An 18,210-nucleotide genomic window follows, 5' to 3' on the forward strand; every position below is an offset into this window, starting at 1 on the left:
CTCAGCCTAGAGTGCTGTGGCGTGATCATAGCTTACTGCAGCCTCAAACTCAGGTTCAAGTGATCCTCCTGCCTCAGCCTCCCAAGTAGCTGAGACTACAGGCATGTACCACCATGTCTGGCTAATTTTTAAATTTTTTGTAGAGATAAGGCCTTGCTGTGTTGCCCAGGCTGGTCTCGAGCTCCTGGGCTCAAGTGATCCTCCTGCCTTGGCCTCCCAAAGTGCTGGGATTATAGGCATGAGCCACTGCGCCCAGCCTGAGCATCAGGTTTTAGATCCAGGAAATGAGCATGATGATACCCAAGGTGCATTTCCTATCTGATAGGATTGCAAAGATCCAATTAGATAATAATGTAAGAGAAAGGACTATTTAATCCATAAAATACAAATGGAAAGTGCTATTATTAGCATTAAAAGACAAAGTGGGGGCTGGGCGCAGTGGCTCACGCCTGTAATCCCAGCACTTTGGGAGGCCAAGGTGGGCGGATCATCTGAGGTCGGGAGTTCAAGACCAGCCTGACCAACATGGAGAAACCCCATCTCTACTAATAATACAAATAATACAAAATTAGCTGGGCATGGTGGCACACGCCTGTAATCCCAGCACTTTGGGAGGCCAAGGTGGGCGGATCATCTGAGGTCGGGAGTTCAAGACCAGCCTGACCAACATGGAGAAACCCCATCTCTACTAATAATACAAATAATACAAAATTAGCTGGGCATGGTGGCACATGCCTGTAATCCCAGCTACTCGGGAGGCTGAGGCATGAGAATTGCTTGAACCCGGGAGGTGGAGGTTGCGGTGCGCCAAGATGGTGCCACTGCACTCCAGCCAGGGCGACAAGAGAGCAAATCCGTCTCAAAAAAAAAAAAAAAAGTGGGTTGACTCTTCCTTACTTTTACTTTTTCTTGCCGAACTTCTTTGGCTAGTGTCTTTATGGTCTTCAGTTGCTCCTGCAGTTCAGAAGGTACGGTCCTTTTGACTATGGAAAGCAGAGGCCTTATGATCAGAGGGGTTAGATTTCTAGTGGGCTCCCAATCTCCATTTCCACCCCCTGCAACACTGAAGCTACCCTAGAGGACAGCAGGACCTATCACTGTATCCTGTGTCTCCTGGTGACTGGGAAAGCGGGGTGGGAAGAAGGGAGAGAGAGCCGTCCTTAGCCCATGAAACATCCACCTAATGCCTGACATCCTAAAGGGCTCTGGGACAACTGACTCACGAATTCCACCCACTGCAAACAATCTTAATTACTCTCTGGGCTTGGAGTTGGGAACAGGCAAATGTTAAGTTTTTATCTGAGACCGGGTCTTGCTCTGTCACCCAGGCTGGAGTGCAGTGATGCAATCACAGTTCACTGCAACCTCTGCCTCCCTGGCTCAAACAATCTTCCCACCTCAGCTTCCCGAGTAGCTGGGACTACAGGTGTGTGCTACCACGCCTGGCTATTTTTTTTTTTTTTTTTTTTTTTGAGACGGAGTCTCACTCTGTCGCCCAGGCTGGAGCGCAGTGGCCGGATCTCAGCTCACTGCAAGCTCCGCCTCCTGGGTTTACGCCATTCTCCTGCCTCAGCCTCCCAAGTAGCTGGGACTACAGGCGCCCGCCACCTCGCCCAGCTAGTTTTTTTTTTTTTTTTTTTGAGATGGAGTCTCGCTCTGCTGCCCGGGCTGGAGTGCAGTGGCCGGATCTCAGCTCACTGCAAGCTCCGCCTCCCGGGTTCACGCCATTCTCCTGCCTCAGCCTCCCGAGTAGCTGGGACTACAGGCGCCCGCCACCTCGCCCGGCTAGTTTTTTGTATTTTTTAGTTTCACCGTGTTAGCCAGGATGGTCTCGATCACCTGACCTCGTGATCTGCCCGTCTCGACCGCGCCTGGCCGCCCGGCTAGTTTTTTGTAATTTTTAGTAGAGACAGGGTTTCACCGTGTTAGCCAGGATGGTCTCGATCTCCTGACCTCGTGATCTGCCCGTCTCGGCCTCCCAAAGTGCTGGGATTACAGGGTTGAGCCACCGCGCCTGGCCCTTTTTTTTTTTTTTTTTTAGAGATGGGATTTTGCCATGTTGCCCAGGCTGGTCTTGAACTCTTGGCCTCAAGCTATCCACCCGGCTCTGCTTCCCAAGGTGCTGGGATTACAGGTGTGAGCCATTGCTCCCAGTCAAAATGTTAAGTTTAATTCTTCAACATTCTCTCCTGCCCACCTCCGAATGCTACTGCTTTCTATAACCAGACACTTTCCCCAGCTGCTGTGCAGAGAGCCTGACAAAGCCACAAGAACCCATTCCACTCCTCTCCTGGGGCTTAGTTCTCTCCTTTGCCCACCCATTTTTTTGGACTCTGGAGGCTGTGGGACATGCTCTGAATGACATGCTGTTTTCAGAGACTCAGGGAGACGTGTAGCAGCCAGGAGTTGAGACCAGGGAAAGAAAAGGATGAAACCAGCTGAGAACAGAGATAGTGGTTTCTCCTCTCTCGGCAAGCAGCACCCACCCATCTGTGCCAGCAGGAACTGGATCTTCTCCATGTCGGTTTGGCCGGCCTGCTCCTCATCCAGATCCTTCATACTCTCCTTCAGCCCCATATAGAGGCCACTGAGCTCTCCCAGCAGACGAAATGTCTCCACTGCCGTGGGGAAACTAGAACTCATTCTACACAGTGAATCGCGTCGCTCACTCAGGACTTCACTTGAGACTTCGCTCCTTTCTGATGAGACTCGGTGGAGGGAGTCTGGACTCCTGAAAAGGGTGACATCTTGGCCTGGGGCCTTCTGGGCAGGAATTCCAGGTTGGTCCGAGGCTCGTGTTCTATTTGGATCCAAACCTTCCTGGCCATGCTGATCAGCACTGAGGTAACCTGGGCCACCATAACCAGGACACATTGAATCAGGACTGAGAGAGAGAGAGAAAGCACAGCCGTGCTGAGCTGCATCTGGATGTACCTGCTCATGCTTACCTGGGTCAAGTGATGCCAAATGCTGTTGATCTGGGTGTGTAGATCCCAAACCTGTACTCAATGGTATTGGGCCATGCTGGTCTGTGCCAGGATGCATCAAACCTTGCTGATAAGTTTCTGGTGGTACCAAACTCCTTTGGTCTATACCAGGTGATGCCAAACCTTGACTGGCTAGAAGTGGTGACATCTGGCCATATTGTTCTCTGCCAGGAGGTACCATACCATGTTGATATGGACGTGCTGATATAAAACCTGTAGAATCTGCCTGGAATGTTGAAGAGCCACGAAGCTTTGTGCCTGGTGCTGTCAAGCCTGGCTGATATGTACCAGATTGTCTCAAACCATACCGCTCCATTCCAGGCTGCACCAAACCATGTGGATATGTCCCAGGTTGAGACAAATCATGCAAATATACACCAGGTTGGACGAAACCAAGAGGATAGGCACCAGGTTGTACCAAGCCACGTGGATCTGCCTGAGGTTGCACCAAACCTTGCTGATCTATTCCAGGCTGCACCATACCAAGTTGATCTGCACCAGGCTGGACCAAACCAGGCTGACCTGCACCAGGTTGGACCAAGCCACGCTGATCCACTCCGGGTTGGACCAAACCACGCTGATCCACTCCGGGTTGGACCAAACCACGCTGATCCACTCCGGGTTGGACCAAACCACGCTGATCCACTCCAGGTTGGACCAAACCACGCTGAACTGCACCAGATGGGACCAAACCACGCTGATCCACTCCGGGTTGGACCAAACCACGCTGAACTGCACCAGGTGGGACCAAACCACGCTGATCCACTCCGGGTTGGACCAAACCACGCTGAACTGCACCAGGTGGGACCAAACCACGCTGATCCACTCCAGGTTGGACCAAACCATGCTGAACTGCACCAGGTGGGACCAAACCACGCTGATCCACTCCAGGTTGGACCAAACCATGCTGAACTGCACCGGGTTGCACCAAACTACGCTGAACTGCACCAGGTTGCATCAAAGTATATTGAACTGCACCAGGTTGGACCAAACCACGCTGAACTTCACCAGGTTGGACCAAACCACGCTGATCCACTCCAGGTTGGACCAAGCCACGCTGAACTTCACCAGGTTGCACCAAACCACGCTGATCCACTCCAGGCTGGACCAAACCACGCTGATCCGCACCAGGTTGCACCAAACCATGCTGAACTTCACCAGGTTGCACCAAACCACGCTGATCCACTCCAGGTTGGACCAAGCCACGCTGAACTTCACCAGGTTGCACCAAACCACGCTGATCCACTCCAGGTTGGACTAAACCACGCTGAACTTCACCAGGTTGGACCAAACCACGCTGATCCACTCCAGGTTGGACCAAACCACGCTGAACTTCACCAGGTTGCACCAAACCACGCTGATCCACTCCAGGTTGGACCAAGCCACGCTGAACTTCACCAGGTTGCACCAAACCACGCTGATCCACTCCAGGCTGGACCAAACCACACTGATCCGCACCAGGTTGCACCAAACCATGCTGAACTTCACCAGGTTGCACCAAACCACGCTGATCCACTCCAGGTTGGACCAAGCCACGCTGAACTTCACCAGGTTGGACCAAACCACGCTGATCCACTCCAGGTTGGACTAAACCACGCTGAACTTCACCAGGTTGGACCAAACCACGCTGATCCACTCCAGGTTGGACCAAACCACGCTGAACTTCACCAGGTTGCACCAAACCACGCTGATCCACTCCAGGTTGGACCAAACTACGTTGATCCGCACCAGGTTGCACCAAACCACGCTGAACTTCGCCAGGTTGGACCAAACCACGCTGATCCACTCCAGGTTGGACCAAACCACGCTGAACTTCACCAGGTTGGACCAAACCATGCTCATCCATACCAGGTTGGCCCAAACCACGCTGATCCGCTCCGGGTTGGCCCAAACCATGCTGATCCGCACCAGGTTGGACCAAACCACGCTCATCCATACCAGGTTGGCCCAAACCACGCTCATCCGTACCAGGTTGGCCCAAACCACGCTGATCCGCACCAGGTTGCACCAAACTATGCTGAACTGCACCAACTTGTGCCAAACCACTCTGATCTGCACCAGGTTGTACCAAACCACGCTGATCCACTCCAGGTTGGACCAGACCAGGCTGAACTGCACCAGGTTGTACCAAACCACGCTGATCCACTCCAGGTTGGACCAGACCAGGCTGAACTGCACCAGGTTGTACCAAACCACGCTGATCCACTCCAGGTTGGACGAGACCAGGCTGAACTGCACCAGGTTGTACCAAACCACGCTGATCCACTCCAGGTTGGACCAGACCACGCTGATCTGCACCAGGTTGTACCAAACCACGCTGATCCACTCCAGGTTGGACCAGACCAGGCTGAACTGCACCAGGTTGTACCAAACCACGCTGATCCACTCCAGGTTGGACCAGACCAGGCTGAACTGCACCAGGTTGTACCAAACCATGCTGATCCACTCCAGGTTGGACCAGACCAGGCTGAACTGCACCAGGTTGTACCAAGACACGCTGAAGTGAATCAGGTTGTACCAAACCACGCTGATCCACTCCAGGTTGGACGAAACCATGCTGAACTGCACCAGGTTGCCCCAAACTACTCTGAAGTGCACCAGGTTGTGCCAAACCATGCTGATCCATTCCAGGTTGGACCACACCATACTGAACTGCACCAGACTGGACTAAACCTTGCTGATCTGCACCACGTTGCACCAAACCAAGCTGATCTATGCCAGGCTGCACAAAACCATATTGGTCAGCTCCTAGCTGAACCAAACCACGTTGATCTATACCAGGTTGGACCAAACTACGTGGATCTGCACCAGGCTGTACCAAACCATGTGGATATGTACCAGGCTGTACCAGTCCAGGTAGATACACATCAGGCTGTATCCAGCCACTGGGAAATGCACCAGATTGTATTAAACCATGCTGATCCATGCCAGGCTGTACCAAACCAGGTTGATATGCACCAATCTGCACCAAACCATGCTGATCTGCACCAGGTTGGACCATGCCAGGCTGATCTACACCAGGCTGTACCAAGCCACCCTGACCTGTGCCAGATTGGACCAAACCATGCTGATCTCTACCAGGTTGGGCCAAACCAGACTGATCCATTCCAGGCTGGACCAAACCATGCAGATCTGCACCAGGTTGGACCATGCCAAGCTGATCTACACCAGGCTGTACCAAGCCACCCTGACCTGTGCCAGATTGGACCAAACCATGCTGATCTCTACCAGGTTGGGCCAAACCAGACTGATCCATTCCAGGCCGGACCAAACCACGCTGATCTGCACCAGGTTGGACCAAGCCAGGCTGATCTGCACCAGGCTGTACCACAGCATGCTGAAATCTGCCAGACTGGATCAAATCATGCTGTTCTGTGCCAGGTTGTATGAAGCCAGTTGCTTCCAAACGGGGCTGCACAAAACCTTGCTGATCTGCACTAATTGGCATCATACCAGGTGATACCAAACCATGCTGGTCTGTAAAAGGTAGAATCAGTCCATGTTGATCTATGACAGGCAATATCAATCCTTGCTGGTCCACTCCAGGGGCTACCAGTCCTTGCTGACCCATGCCTGATATTATAAATCCACGCTGATCCATGCCAAGTGGTTCCATACTGCGTTGGTCTATGCCAGGAAGTACCATACCATGCTGATATGCACCGACTGAAACCAGACCATGTTGGTCTGTGCTAGGTAGTTCCAATCCTTGCTGGTCTCTGCCAGGTACTGATGGTGGCAACATACGTTGCTCATCCGTGACAAGTCGTCCCCATTCCTGATCATCCATTTCAGGTGGTGGCACACGAAGCTGACCCATGCTGAGGGGTACCACACCATGTAGGTAAGTGCCAGCATGCACTAATCCCGGCTGATCCATGCCAGTTGGTTCTAACCCACGGCGATCTGACCTTAGATGGACCTGACTCTGGCTAGCAGGCACCCTACTGGGCTGCTCCCTGGCTGAGGTTAAGTCCTGTTGAACTGGACCAGGACGTGCATCTCGTTCATCTCTTCTTGGAAGTGTCGAGGTAAGCTTCTCTCTACTCCTGCGACGATCTGAGTCTGGTTTGAATTGCAGTACAGAAGACTGATGGAGTCGTGGCATGCCAGCTTCATCACGGGCCCTCGGCTGCTGCTGTCTACCAGTGCCAGAGGGGCCCCTGCTTTGTTCCCTACTGATAACCCCCTCAGAGGGGTGTGCTGCGCCACCAGATCCTGATGCAGTCTGATCCGGGCCAAGACCACCGGCAGAATCCAGAGCCTGGTCAATACTTGGTTGCTTGGTAGAGGCTCCGCTTAGAGTCCCATCAGGTGATGTTAAGGAAGTGAACCCTCTGCGCTTAGAAAATCCCATAAGTGTTTCTGAGCCCTGGTTGGAGAGGAAGAAGGAAATCAATAACAGTCAAAATATTCACTATCAGAGCGGGAAGAAAGGAAATCTGGAAGTTCTGACTAGGATGATTTAGGGACCCTGGAGAAAAAAGCCCTCTGGTCCTAAAAGCTAAGCTTGACATAAAGAAACACACTGACAGGAGGCCGAGGCGGGTGGATCACTTGAGATCAGGAGTTCGAGACCAGCCTGACCAACATGGTGAAACCTGGTCTCTACTGAAAATACAAAAATATTAGCCAGGCTTGGTACTGCACACCTGTAATCCCAGCTACTCAGGAGAATCCCTTGAACCCAAAAGGCAGAGGGTGCAGTGAGCCGAGATCATGCCACTGCACTCCAGCCCGTGCAACACAGCAAAACACCATCTCAAAAATAAATAAATAAATAAATAAAATGTAAACATGCAAACTGATGGACCCAGAAACTCCACAGATAGGAATTTTCTCTGAATCCTCACCAAAGGATGCCAAGCTTTACATACAATGATGGGGTCTACAGCATCGTTGATAAGCTATATCATCAATAAGGGACTGAGATATTTCTGGTCACCAATACAGTAGATGCTATTAATCCATGAAAAGAATGAACCACTTCCGTTTCCAGCCAAGATGAAGTAACAGGGGCTGGATTTACCCTCCTGTCCGTAACGAGAAAAAACAAAACTGAGGCTGGGTGCAGTGGCTCACGCCTGTAATCCCAGCACTTTGGGAGGCCGATGTGGGTGGATCACGAGGTCAGGAGTTCAAGACCAGCCTGACCAACATGGTGAAGCCCCATCTCTACTAATAATATAAAAACTAGCTGGGTGTAGCAGCACATGCCTGTAATCCCAGCTACTTAGGAGGCTAAGGCAGGAGAACTGCTTGAACCCGGGAGGCGGAGGTTGCAGCGAGCTGAGATAGCGCCACTGTACTCCAGCCTGGGTGACAGAGCGAGACTCTGTCTCAAAAACACAAAAACAAAAACCAAAAAAACCCCAACAACAGCTGTGAAACAGTGGTTTCCTAGATACCGGATATCAAGTTATGAAGGACAGTAATCCCCAAGAGGTGGAGACATGAAAACTGGGAACCCTGCATCACCCCGGCTTTCTGCCTCGCTGGCGCTTCCAGACTGCAGTGCAGGGAGGGGGAATTGAGGTGGAGCCCAGCAGACTCTCTGAGTTGAGGAGACAGAACTGAGCATTCAGGGAGATTCAGGCAACTGAAGGTCACAGGATAGAGTACCAGAAAGAAACGAGTTACCCAGGCGTGGTGGCTCATGCCTGTAATCCCAGAACTTTGGGAGGCTGAGGCAGGTGGATCACCTGAGGTTAGGAGTTTGAGACCAGCCTGGCCAACAAGGCAAAACCCTATCTCTACTAAAAATACAAAAATTAGCCAGGCATGGTCGCACATGCCTGTAGTCGCAGCTACTTGGGAGGCTGAGGCAGGAGAATCACTTAAACCCAGGAGGTGGAGGTTGCAGTGAGCTGAGATCATGCCACTGCACTCCAGCCTGGGTGACAGAGCATGGCTCTGTCTCAAAAAGAAAAATTAATCAGAAAGAAGGGAGATGACAGAAAGCCCACTCCAGAGGTCTGTGGAGGTTCCCCTCCGAGTGATTGGCACACATTTGATGGGCACATGCATGTGGGAAGATGTCCCAAGATTGGGGAAAGAACCATCTGCAGGGCTTGAAGAAGCAGTGCCCCGACTGCCATGGGGCTGGGAATAGTGCCTGTTTTTATCAACCAGTTTGGCAAAACTCATCATTCAAGTAGCACAGAGCAGAGTGTACTCAGAAAAGTGTTGCCTCAGAAGTGGAGAATAATCAGCCCTAGACTGAACACACCTAAGGGCCCACCTAACAAATCATAAAATCATAAAAGCAAGGCCTGAAACAATCAAACTGTTTTTAAGTAGCTGTGTACTTGGGGAAAAAGGCTCAAGAAAATGTGGCTCACACCTGTAATCTCAACACTTTGGGAGACCAACGTGGGCGGATCACCTGAGTGTAGGAGTTCGGGACCAGCCTGGCCAACATGGTGAAACCCTGTCTCTACTAAAAATACAAAAATTAGCCAGGTATGGTGGCGCACACCTGTAATCCCAGATACTCAGGAGGCTGAGGTAGGAGAATCGCTTGAACCCGGGAGGCGGAGTTTGTAGTGAGCCGAGATTATGCCACTGCGCTCCAGCCTGGGGGACAGAGCAAGACTCCATCTCAAAAGAAAAAAAAAAATACAAAAATAGCTAACATCCGATGCAGGAAAGGAAAAGTCACAATGGCTGGCACCCAATCAAAGATTGCCAGGCATACAAAGAGGCAGGAAGACATGACCCATAATGAGGAGATAACTCAACCAATTGAGACCAACTCAGCACTGGCATCTGTGTTAGAATTAGCATAGATGGCTATTAAAACAGTTATTGGGCCGGGCGCGGTGGCTCAAGCCTGTAATCCCAGCACTTTGGGAGGCCGAGACGGGCGGATCACGAGGTCAGGAGATCGAGACCATCCTGGCTAACACGGTGAAACCCTGTCTCTACTAAAAAATACAAAAAACTAGCCGGGCGAAGTGGCGGGCGCCTGTGGTCCCAGCTACTCGGGGGGCTGAGGCAGGAGAATGGTGTAAACCCGGGAGGCGGAGCTTGCAGTGAGCTGAGATCTGGCCACTGCACTCCAGCCTGGGCGACAGAGCCAGACTCAGTCTCAAAAAACAAAAACAAAAACAAAAACAGTTATTATGGCTCCACACACACAAGCACACACTTTAGACACAGGGTCTCGCTGTCACTCAGTCTGGAGTACAGCGGCACAATCACAGCTCACTGCAACCTTTAACTCCTGGGCTCAAGCAAGCCTCACCCTTCAGCCTCCCAAGTAGCTGGGACTACTTGGGAGTCTCACTTTTTTTTTTTTTTTTTTTTTTTTGAGACAGAGTCTTGCTCTGTCGCCCAGGCTGGAGTGCAGTGGCACAGTCTCAGCTCATGGAAACCTCCGCCCCCAAGGTTCAAGTGCCTCAGCCTCCTGAGTAGTTGGGATCATAGGCATGCACCACCATGCCTGGCTAATTTTTTGAGTTCTTAGTAGCAATAGGGTTTCACCACGTAGGCCAGGCTGGTCTTGAACTCCTGACTTCAGGTGATCCATCCACCTCGGCCTTCCAAAGTGCTGGGATTACAGGCATGAGCCACGCTGCCTGGCCTTCTGGCTAATTTTTTTTTTTTTTTTTTGAGACGGAGTCTCACTCTGTCGCCCAGGCTGGAGTGCAGTGGTGTGATCTTGGCTTACTGCAAGCTCTGTCTCCCGGCTTGATGCCATTCTCCTGCCTCAGCCTCCTGAGTAGCTGGGACTACAGGCGCCCTCCACTATGCCCGGCTAATTTTTTTTTGTATTTTTAGTAGAGATGGGGTTTCACCATGTTAGCCAGGATAGTCTTGATCTCCTGACCTTGTGATCTGCCTGCCTCGGCCTCCCAAAGTGCTGGGATTACAGGCATGAACCACTGTGCCTGGTCCCTTCTGGCTAATTTTTTTAAAAATGTTTTTGTAGAGAAGGAGTCTTGCTATATTGCCCAGGCTGACCTCAAACTCCTGATCTCAAGCAGTCTTCCCTCCTCAGTCTCCCAAAGCACTGAGACTGGGGGCGTGAGCCGCTGCACACAGATATAGCGAGAATTCTTTCTTTCTTTCTTTCTTTTTTTTTTTTTTTTTTGAGATGGAGTCTTGCAGTGTCACCCAGGCTGGAATGCAATGGCTTGATCTCGGTTTACTGCAACCTCTGCCTCCTGGGTTCAAGCGATTCTCCTGCCTCAGCCTCCTGCGTAGCTGGGATTACAGGCACGTGCCACCATGCCCAGTTAATTTTTGTATTTTCAGTAGAGACGGGGTTTCACCATGTTGGTCAGGCTGGTCTTGAACTCCTGACCTCATGATCCGCCTGCCTCAGCCTCCCAAAGGGTTGGAATTACAGTCATGAGCCACGGCGCCCAGCCAAGTATAGCTATATTTCTTATGTTCAAAAGGTAGGGACATATATTTTTTAAAGTCCTGAATTGAACTAATGGAGATTGGACAGGCACAGTGGCTCAAGTGAGCCATGATCATGCCACTGGACTCCAGCCTGGGCACCCAGCTAATTTTTGTATTTTTGGTAGAGATGGGTTTTCACCATGTTGGCCAGGCTGGTCTGGAACTCCTGACCTCAAGTGATCTGCCCGCTTCAGCCTCCCAAAGAACTTTGATTATAGGCGTGAGCCATTGCGACCGGCCTTTTTTTTTTTTTTTTTTTTTTTGAGATGGAGTCTCGCTCTGTAGCCCAGGCTGGAGTGCAGTGGCATGATCTTGACTCACTGAAAGCTCCGCCTCCCGGGTTCACACCTTTCTCCTGCCTCAGCTTCCCAAGTAGCTGGGGACTACAGGCACCTGCCACCATGCCCAGCTAATTTTTTATTTTTAGTAGAGATAGGGTTTCATGTCTTAGCCAGGATGATCTCGATCTCCTGACCTCATGATCTGCCCACCTCGGCCTCCCAATGTGCTGGGATTACAGGCGTGAGCCACTGCACCTGGCCACGCAACTGGCCTTTTAAAAATTTTTTGTAGGCCGGACGCAGTGGCTCAAGCCTGTAATCCCAGCACTTTGGGAGGCCGAGACGGGCGGATCACGAGGTCAGGAGATTGAGACCATCCTGGCTAACACGGTGAAACCCCGTCTCTACTAAAAAATACAAAAAACTAGCCGGGCGAGGTGGCGGGCGCCTGTAGTCCCAGCTACTCGGGAGGCTGAGGCAGGAGAATGGCGTAAACCTGGGAGGTGGAGCTTGCAGTGAGCTGAGATCCGGCCACTGCACTCCAGCCTGGGCAACAGAGCCAGACTCCATCTAAAAAAAAAAAAAATTTTTTTTGTACAGATGGGGTCTCAATATGTTGCCCAGGCTGGTCTCAAACTCCTGGCCTCAAGCACTTCTCCCACCTTGACCTCCCAAAGCACTAGGATTAAAGGCATGAGCAACCATGCCCGACTTCTTGGTCTTTTTTTTTTTTTTTTTTTTTTTAAGACAGTCTCCCTCTGTTGCCCAGGCCGGAGTTCAGTGGCACGGTCTCGGCTTACTGCAACCTCTGCCTCCTGGATTCAAGTGATTCTCCTGCCTCAGCCTCCCGAGTACCTGGGATTACAGGCACGTGCCACCACGCCCAGGTAATTTTTGTATTTTTAGTAGAGATGGGGCTTCATCATATTGGTCAGGTTAGTCTCAAACTCCTGACCTCAAGTGATCCCTTGCCTCGGCCTCCCAAAATGCTGGAATTATAGGTGTGAGCCACTCCCCCCGGCCCTGAGTGTAGTTTTTATTTGCTTTTGTAGCTTTTCAAACTTTCTTTACAGTCTGTCCTGAAATGCAGGGATCTTTCCTTATGAGTGGGCCATGGTGACAGACCCTGGAAATAAAACCTCTGCAGGGGGCCCTTTGCTGGTGGCAACGTTGGCACACAGGCATGCATCTGTCTGTCTGGTACGGAAGACCAAATTGTTTTCCGATCCCCAACCTACCTTCACCTGAATAAAATCAAGCTGGATATGTTCAAATGGCCCTCAAAGATGAGGCTTAACTTCCCTTTTGGTCTTGACATCCCTCCTGCTGGCTTTGGCCAAGTGGGTTATCAAAACAATCAAGTCAACTTTGAGGGCCATTTGAAAATGTAGACAGAAGCGAGGTGAAGAGTAAAGCTTTTGGTGCCATCAAGTGGCCATCTTGGGGAGCGCCAAATATCTGGGTACAAAAGACAACCTGGATCTCCAGGACGTTTCCTGATTTCAGGGCTCATTCTCAGAGGAAAGCAGCATCAGAAAGATGTTGCAAGAGGGGCTGGGCAACCTCTTTGGGAAGCCGAGGCGGGCGGATCACCTGAGGTCAGGAGATCGAGCCCAGCCTGGACAACATGGTGAAACCCTGTCCCTACTAAAAATACAAAAATTAGCCAGGCGTAGTGGCGGGCGCCTGTAATCTCAGCTACTCGGGAGACTGAGGCAGGAGAATCGTTTGAACCCAGGAGGTGAACGTTGCAGTGAGCCAAGATTGAGCCACTGCACTCTAGCCTGGGCAACAAAGCAAGACACTGTCTCAAAAAACAAAACTAAACGATATTGCAAGAGGACCCTGAACACAAAAGGAATGGACTAGAAAAAAGTGGCCTCTACTTTCACTTTTTTCAAGCCAAAGCTTTTTTGCACATGCCACTATCATACTGTTTTTACTGAGCAGTACATCTTCTCGGGGTCCAGGCAGCAGACACCTTGAGGCTTACACATAAGCATAAACACCTTCAAACATTTTTACTTCTCCGGAGGTAAGAAAGCATCTGCGTTTGATTATTGCTCATAATTATGAACAACTCCAAAAGCAATTGAGGATAACTATAAATATTAAAAGATTGTTGAGAAGCAAGAGAACAAGCTCTGGTAGTGGCCAGTTCAGCCCTCGCACAGACCAGGATGAAAGCAGTGGGGGAGTGCCACTAGCTCCAGTTAAGCACATACAGCACACCTGAGACCAATTTGACCTGAGACCAATTTGACCTGCCTGCATGGTTGGTGGAGTCCTTTAGCAGAAACGTAAAATAAGGATTTTGAAACTGGGTGTTAAAGGCAGTTATGGGTTTTGGCAGACAGTGGTGACTTTATGGAAACTGTGCGGTGTGCCTGCATCATGAGTGGAGGGCCAGGACTGAGACTGGGTGCAGTGGCTCAATCCCAGCACTGTGGGAAGCCAAGGCTGTCAGACTGCTCGAGGCCAGGAGTTTGAGACCAGCCTGGGCAACATAGCGAAAACTCTCTACAAAATATGGCTGGGCATAGTTGCTCACACCTGTAATCCCAGCACTTTGGGAGGCCAAGGTGGGTGGATCACCTGAAGTCAGGAGTTCAAGACCAGCCTGGCCAACACGGTGAAACCCCATCTTTACTAAAAATACAAAAAATTAGCCAGGCATGGTGGTGGGTACCTGTAATTCCAGCTATTCAGGAGGCTGAGGCAGGAGAATCAGTTGAGCTCGGGAGATGGAGGTTGCAGTGAGCCAAGATCATGCCACTGCACTCCAGCCTGGGCAACAGAGCAAGACTCTGTCTCAAAAATACAAAATATTAGCCAGGTGTGGTGGCATGCACCTGTAGTCCCAGGTACTCAGGAGGCTGAGGTGGGAGGATCACTTGAGTCCAGGAGATGGAGGTTGCAGTAAGCCCCTATGGTGCCACTGCACTCCAGCCTGGGCAGCAGAGCAAGACTGTCTCAAAAATAATTTTTTTTTCTTTAACATGCCCTAACATTACAACAAATGAGCCAAAATCTTGAACAAAAGTATATGATAGGCCAGGGCGGTAGCTCATGCCTGTAATCCCAGCCCTTTGGGAGGCCGAGATGGGTGGATCACTTGAGCTCATAATGAGGGCACTCATTATTTCTAATTCCTGTCATCCTCAGAAATGACAGGAGTCTCATCTGATACCCTTAATGAAAACTGTACCGACCTTTCTAGGACCCCGTTCCCCCCCGCCAACCTCTGTAGCTGTCATGTCCATTTGTCTAGAACTTTAAGGTGTTTGTTCTGAAAAACCATTATTTTGGTTTTAGTCATTATGGTGTGCTAAATATGAGCTCCCAAAGATATCCATATGCCCATCCCCTGAACCTAGGAGCATTACCTTACATGGCAAAAGGGACTTTGCAGGTACAGTTAAGGATCTTGAGACGAAGGGAGTATCCCGGATTATCCAGGTGGATGCAGTGATGAAGTCACAAAGGTCCTTACAAGAAGGAGGCTGAAGCTGATATGGCCAGAACCAGGGGCTGCCGGCCACACTCAGAGGCTGAAAATGACCAGGAAATGGATTCTCCCCCTAGAGCTGCCAGAGGAAACCAGCCCTGCCAACACCTTGACTTCTGCTCAGTGAAACTGGTACTGGCCTTGTGTCCTCCCGAACTGTAAGATAACAGATCTGTGTGGTTTTATTTAAGCCACACAGATCAGTCTCTCGTCATTTGTTGGAACAGCCACAGGAAGCGGACACTGTCCCCTTTTTCCTCCTTAGGCACTGCATTCCAGTTTACCTACTTTTCTTTTTTGAGATGGAGTTCTCGCTCTTGTGACCCAGTCTAGAGTGCAGTGATGCAATCTCAGCTCACTGCAACCTCCGCCTCCCAGGTTCAAGCGATTCTCCTGCTTCAAGCTCCCGAGTAACTGAGATTTCAGGCGTGCACCACCACGCCCAGCTAATTTTTGTATTTTTGGTATCAACAGGGTTTCACCATGTTGTCCAGGCTGGGCTAGAACTCCTGGACGCAAGTGATCTGCCCGCTTCGGTTTCCCAAGTGCTGGGATTACAGGCTGGAGCCATCGAGACCCGCCCCTCTTGCAACATCTTTCTGATGCCGCTTTCCTCTGAGAATGAGCCCTGAAATCAGGAAACGTCCTGGAGATCCAGGTTGTCTTTTTGTCCCCAGATATTTGGCGCTCCCCAAGATGGCCATTTGGTGGCACCAAAAGCTTTACTCTTCACCTCGCTTCTGTCTACATTTTCAAATGGCCCTCAAAGTTGACTTGATTGTTTTGATAACCCACTTGGCCAAAGCCAGCAGGAGGGATGGATGTCAAGACCAAAAGGGAAGTTAAGCCTCATCTTTGAGGGCCATTTGAACATATCCAGCTTGATTTTATTCAGGTGAAGGTAGGTTGGCGACTGGAAAACAATTTGGTCATCTGTACAGTCTCAAGACAGACAGATGCATGCCTTTATGCAAAAGTCACCACCAGCGGCCGGGCGCGGTGGCTCACGTCTGTAATCCCAATACTTTGGGAGGCGGAGGCGGGCGGATCACGAGGTCAGGATATAGAGACCTTCCTGGCTAATACTGTGAAACCCCGTCTCTACTAAAAATACAAAAAGAAATTAGCCGGGCGTGGTGGTGGGCGCCTGTAGTCCCAACTGCTTGGGAGGCTGAGGCAGGAGAATGGCATGAACCCGGGAGGCGGAGCTTGCAGTGAACCGGATCGTGCCACTGCACTCCAGCCTGGGCGATAGAGCAAGACTCTGTCTCAAAAAAAAAAAAAAAAAAAAAAAATCGCCACCAGCAAAGGGCCCCCTACAGAGGTTTTATTTCCAGGATCTGTCACCATGGCCCACTAATAAAGAAAGATCCCTGCATTTCAAGACAGACTGTAAAGAAAGTTTGAAAAGCTACAAAAGCAAATAACAACTACACTCTTTTTCTTTTTCTTTTTCTTTTTTTTTTGAGACAGAGTCTCGCTCTGCCGCCCAGGCTGGAGTGCAGTGGCGTGATCTTGGCTCACTGCAAGCTCCGCCTCCCGGGTTCACGCCATTCTCCTGCCTCAGCCTCCCGAGTAGCTGGGACTACAGGCGCCCGCCACCTCGCCCGGCTAGTTTTTTTGTATTTTTTAGTAGAGACGGGGTTTCACCGTGTCAGCCAGGATGGTCTCGATCTCCTGACCTCGTGATCCGCCTGTTTCGGCCTCCCAAAGTGCTGGGATTACAGGCTTGAGCCACCGCGCCCGGCAACTACACTCTTTTTCAACCTTTCTGTTGATCCAGTGGGTTGGCAAAGCGCAAAAAATTGGGTGCCAATATACAGGGCTGGGGGAATGTCAGGGAATAAGCTCTCTCTCCCATTGCTGGTGGGGGTCTATATTGGAACAGCAGCCATGGAAGGCAATTTGCTAATGGCTAGCCAAATCATTAACGCACGTCCGTTTCTAGGGATGCATGTTATTCACACGTGAATGTTATCTTGTTCTTTTTTTTTTTTTTTTTTTGAGACGGAGTCTCGCTCTGTCGCCCAGGCTGGAGTGCAGTGGCCAGATCTCAGCTCACTGCAGGCTCCGCCTCCTGGTTTCACGCCATTCTCCTGCCTCAGCCTCCCGAGTAGCTGGGACTACAGGTGCCCGCCACCTCGCCCGGCTAGTTTTTTGTATTTTTTTGTAGAGACGGGGTTTCACCGTGTCAGCCAGGATGGTCTCGATCTCCTAACCTCGTGATCCACCTGTCTCGGCCTCCCAAAGTGCTGGGATTACAGGCTTGAGCCACCGCGCCCGGCCTACCTTGTTCTTAAGATTGGAAAAACCATTTAAAATACCCATATCAATGAAACTTGCAAATTATGAACATCCGTAGAACAGAATCCCATGCAACTGTACAAAGCGAGAGGTTCTGGGGAGCCCCACCCCACGGCCCTGGCCCCCACTAGTTCACCGCTTGTGAGGCTCTCCAGCCGTCCGTAATTGCCTGCTCCAGGTCTTCCCAGGTGACCATGGTGACTTCTTCCGCACCAGGAACCAAACTCAGCTTCCGGCTGACTAGTTCCTGACAGTGACAGACAAGACACACACACATACACCCCTCGATTAATCCCAAGAAGCTTTAGGGACAGACTTGGTCTAACAGGATCTGGGTGGATCCTTCCCAGCCCCAGCCCCAGGCCCAAGGAGAATTCATCACCCTTCAAGTGACCAGTGAAGGTCGGGAAGACAGTCCTCTGTTCCATGTGAGCACCCGTAGAGCACTGGGCAGGGATGAGACAGATTCCCCTCCAACCCAGGGGCAGAGACTTGAGAGGCAGAAGGCACACACTGCCTGCCCCGGATGGACAAGCCCTGGAAAGAGGGCCACGCTGAGAGAGGGCCAGCCCCCTGGAGAGCCCCTTCCCATGGAACTGGCTGGTATTACCAGGAATTGTTCCCGATCTTTGAATAGCTTCTCTAGTTCATCAACCCGCTGTAAAATTACCTAGAAGAAGAGTTCAGGAAAGGAGAATGACAGCGGCCCCTACCCATG

At 50.9% G+C, this 18,210-nt stretch overlaps 1 protein-coding gene across 2 annotated transcripts in view; it reads right to left on the minus strand.

Moving 5' to 3' along the window:
- Positions 1 to 18,210, minus strand: part of QRICH2 (glutamine rich 2) — a 42,823-nt gene that overhangs the window by 21,171 nt on the left and 3,442 nt on the right. Inside the window, exons 2-9 of one of the 2 annotated variants that reach the window (XM_077972829.1) lie at positions 18,103 to 18,162; positions 17,629 to 17,739; positions 6,180 to 7,359; positions 5,931 to 6,119; positions 5,482 to 5,660; positions 4,624 to 4,914; positions 2,487 to 3,684; positions 898 to 983 (exon numbers count right to left, since the gene is read on the minus strand). In XM_077972829.1, coding sequence (XP_077828955.1) covers positions 898 to 983; positions 2,487 to 3,684; positions 4,624 to 4,914; positions 5,482 to 5,660; positions 5,931 to 6,119; positions 6,180 to 7,359; positions 17,629 to 17,739; positions 18,103 to 18,162 — 3,294 coding nt within the window. Of the gene's footprint in view, positions 1 to 897; positions 984 to 2,486; positions 4,405 to 4,623; positions 4,915 to 5,481; positions 5,661 to 5,930; positions 6,120 to 6,179; positions 7,360 to 17,628; positions 17,740 to 18,102; positions 18,163 to 18,210 lie in introns of those variants that run through there. The other variant, XM_077972830.1, reaches the window with a different exon arrangement.

This window comes from Macaca mulatta, chromosome 16 (assembly GCF_049350105.2).
Source record: "Macaca mulatta isolate MMU2019108-1 chromosome 16, T2T-MMU8v2.0, whole genome shotgun sequence".
Taxonomy (NCBI): domain Eukaryota; kingdom Metazoa; phylum Chordata; class Mammalia; order Primates; family Cercopithecidae; genus Macaca; species Macaca mulatta.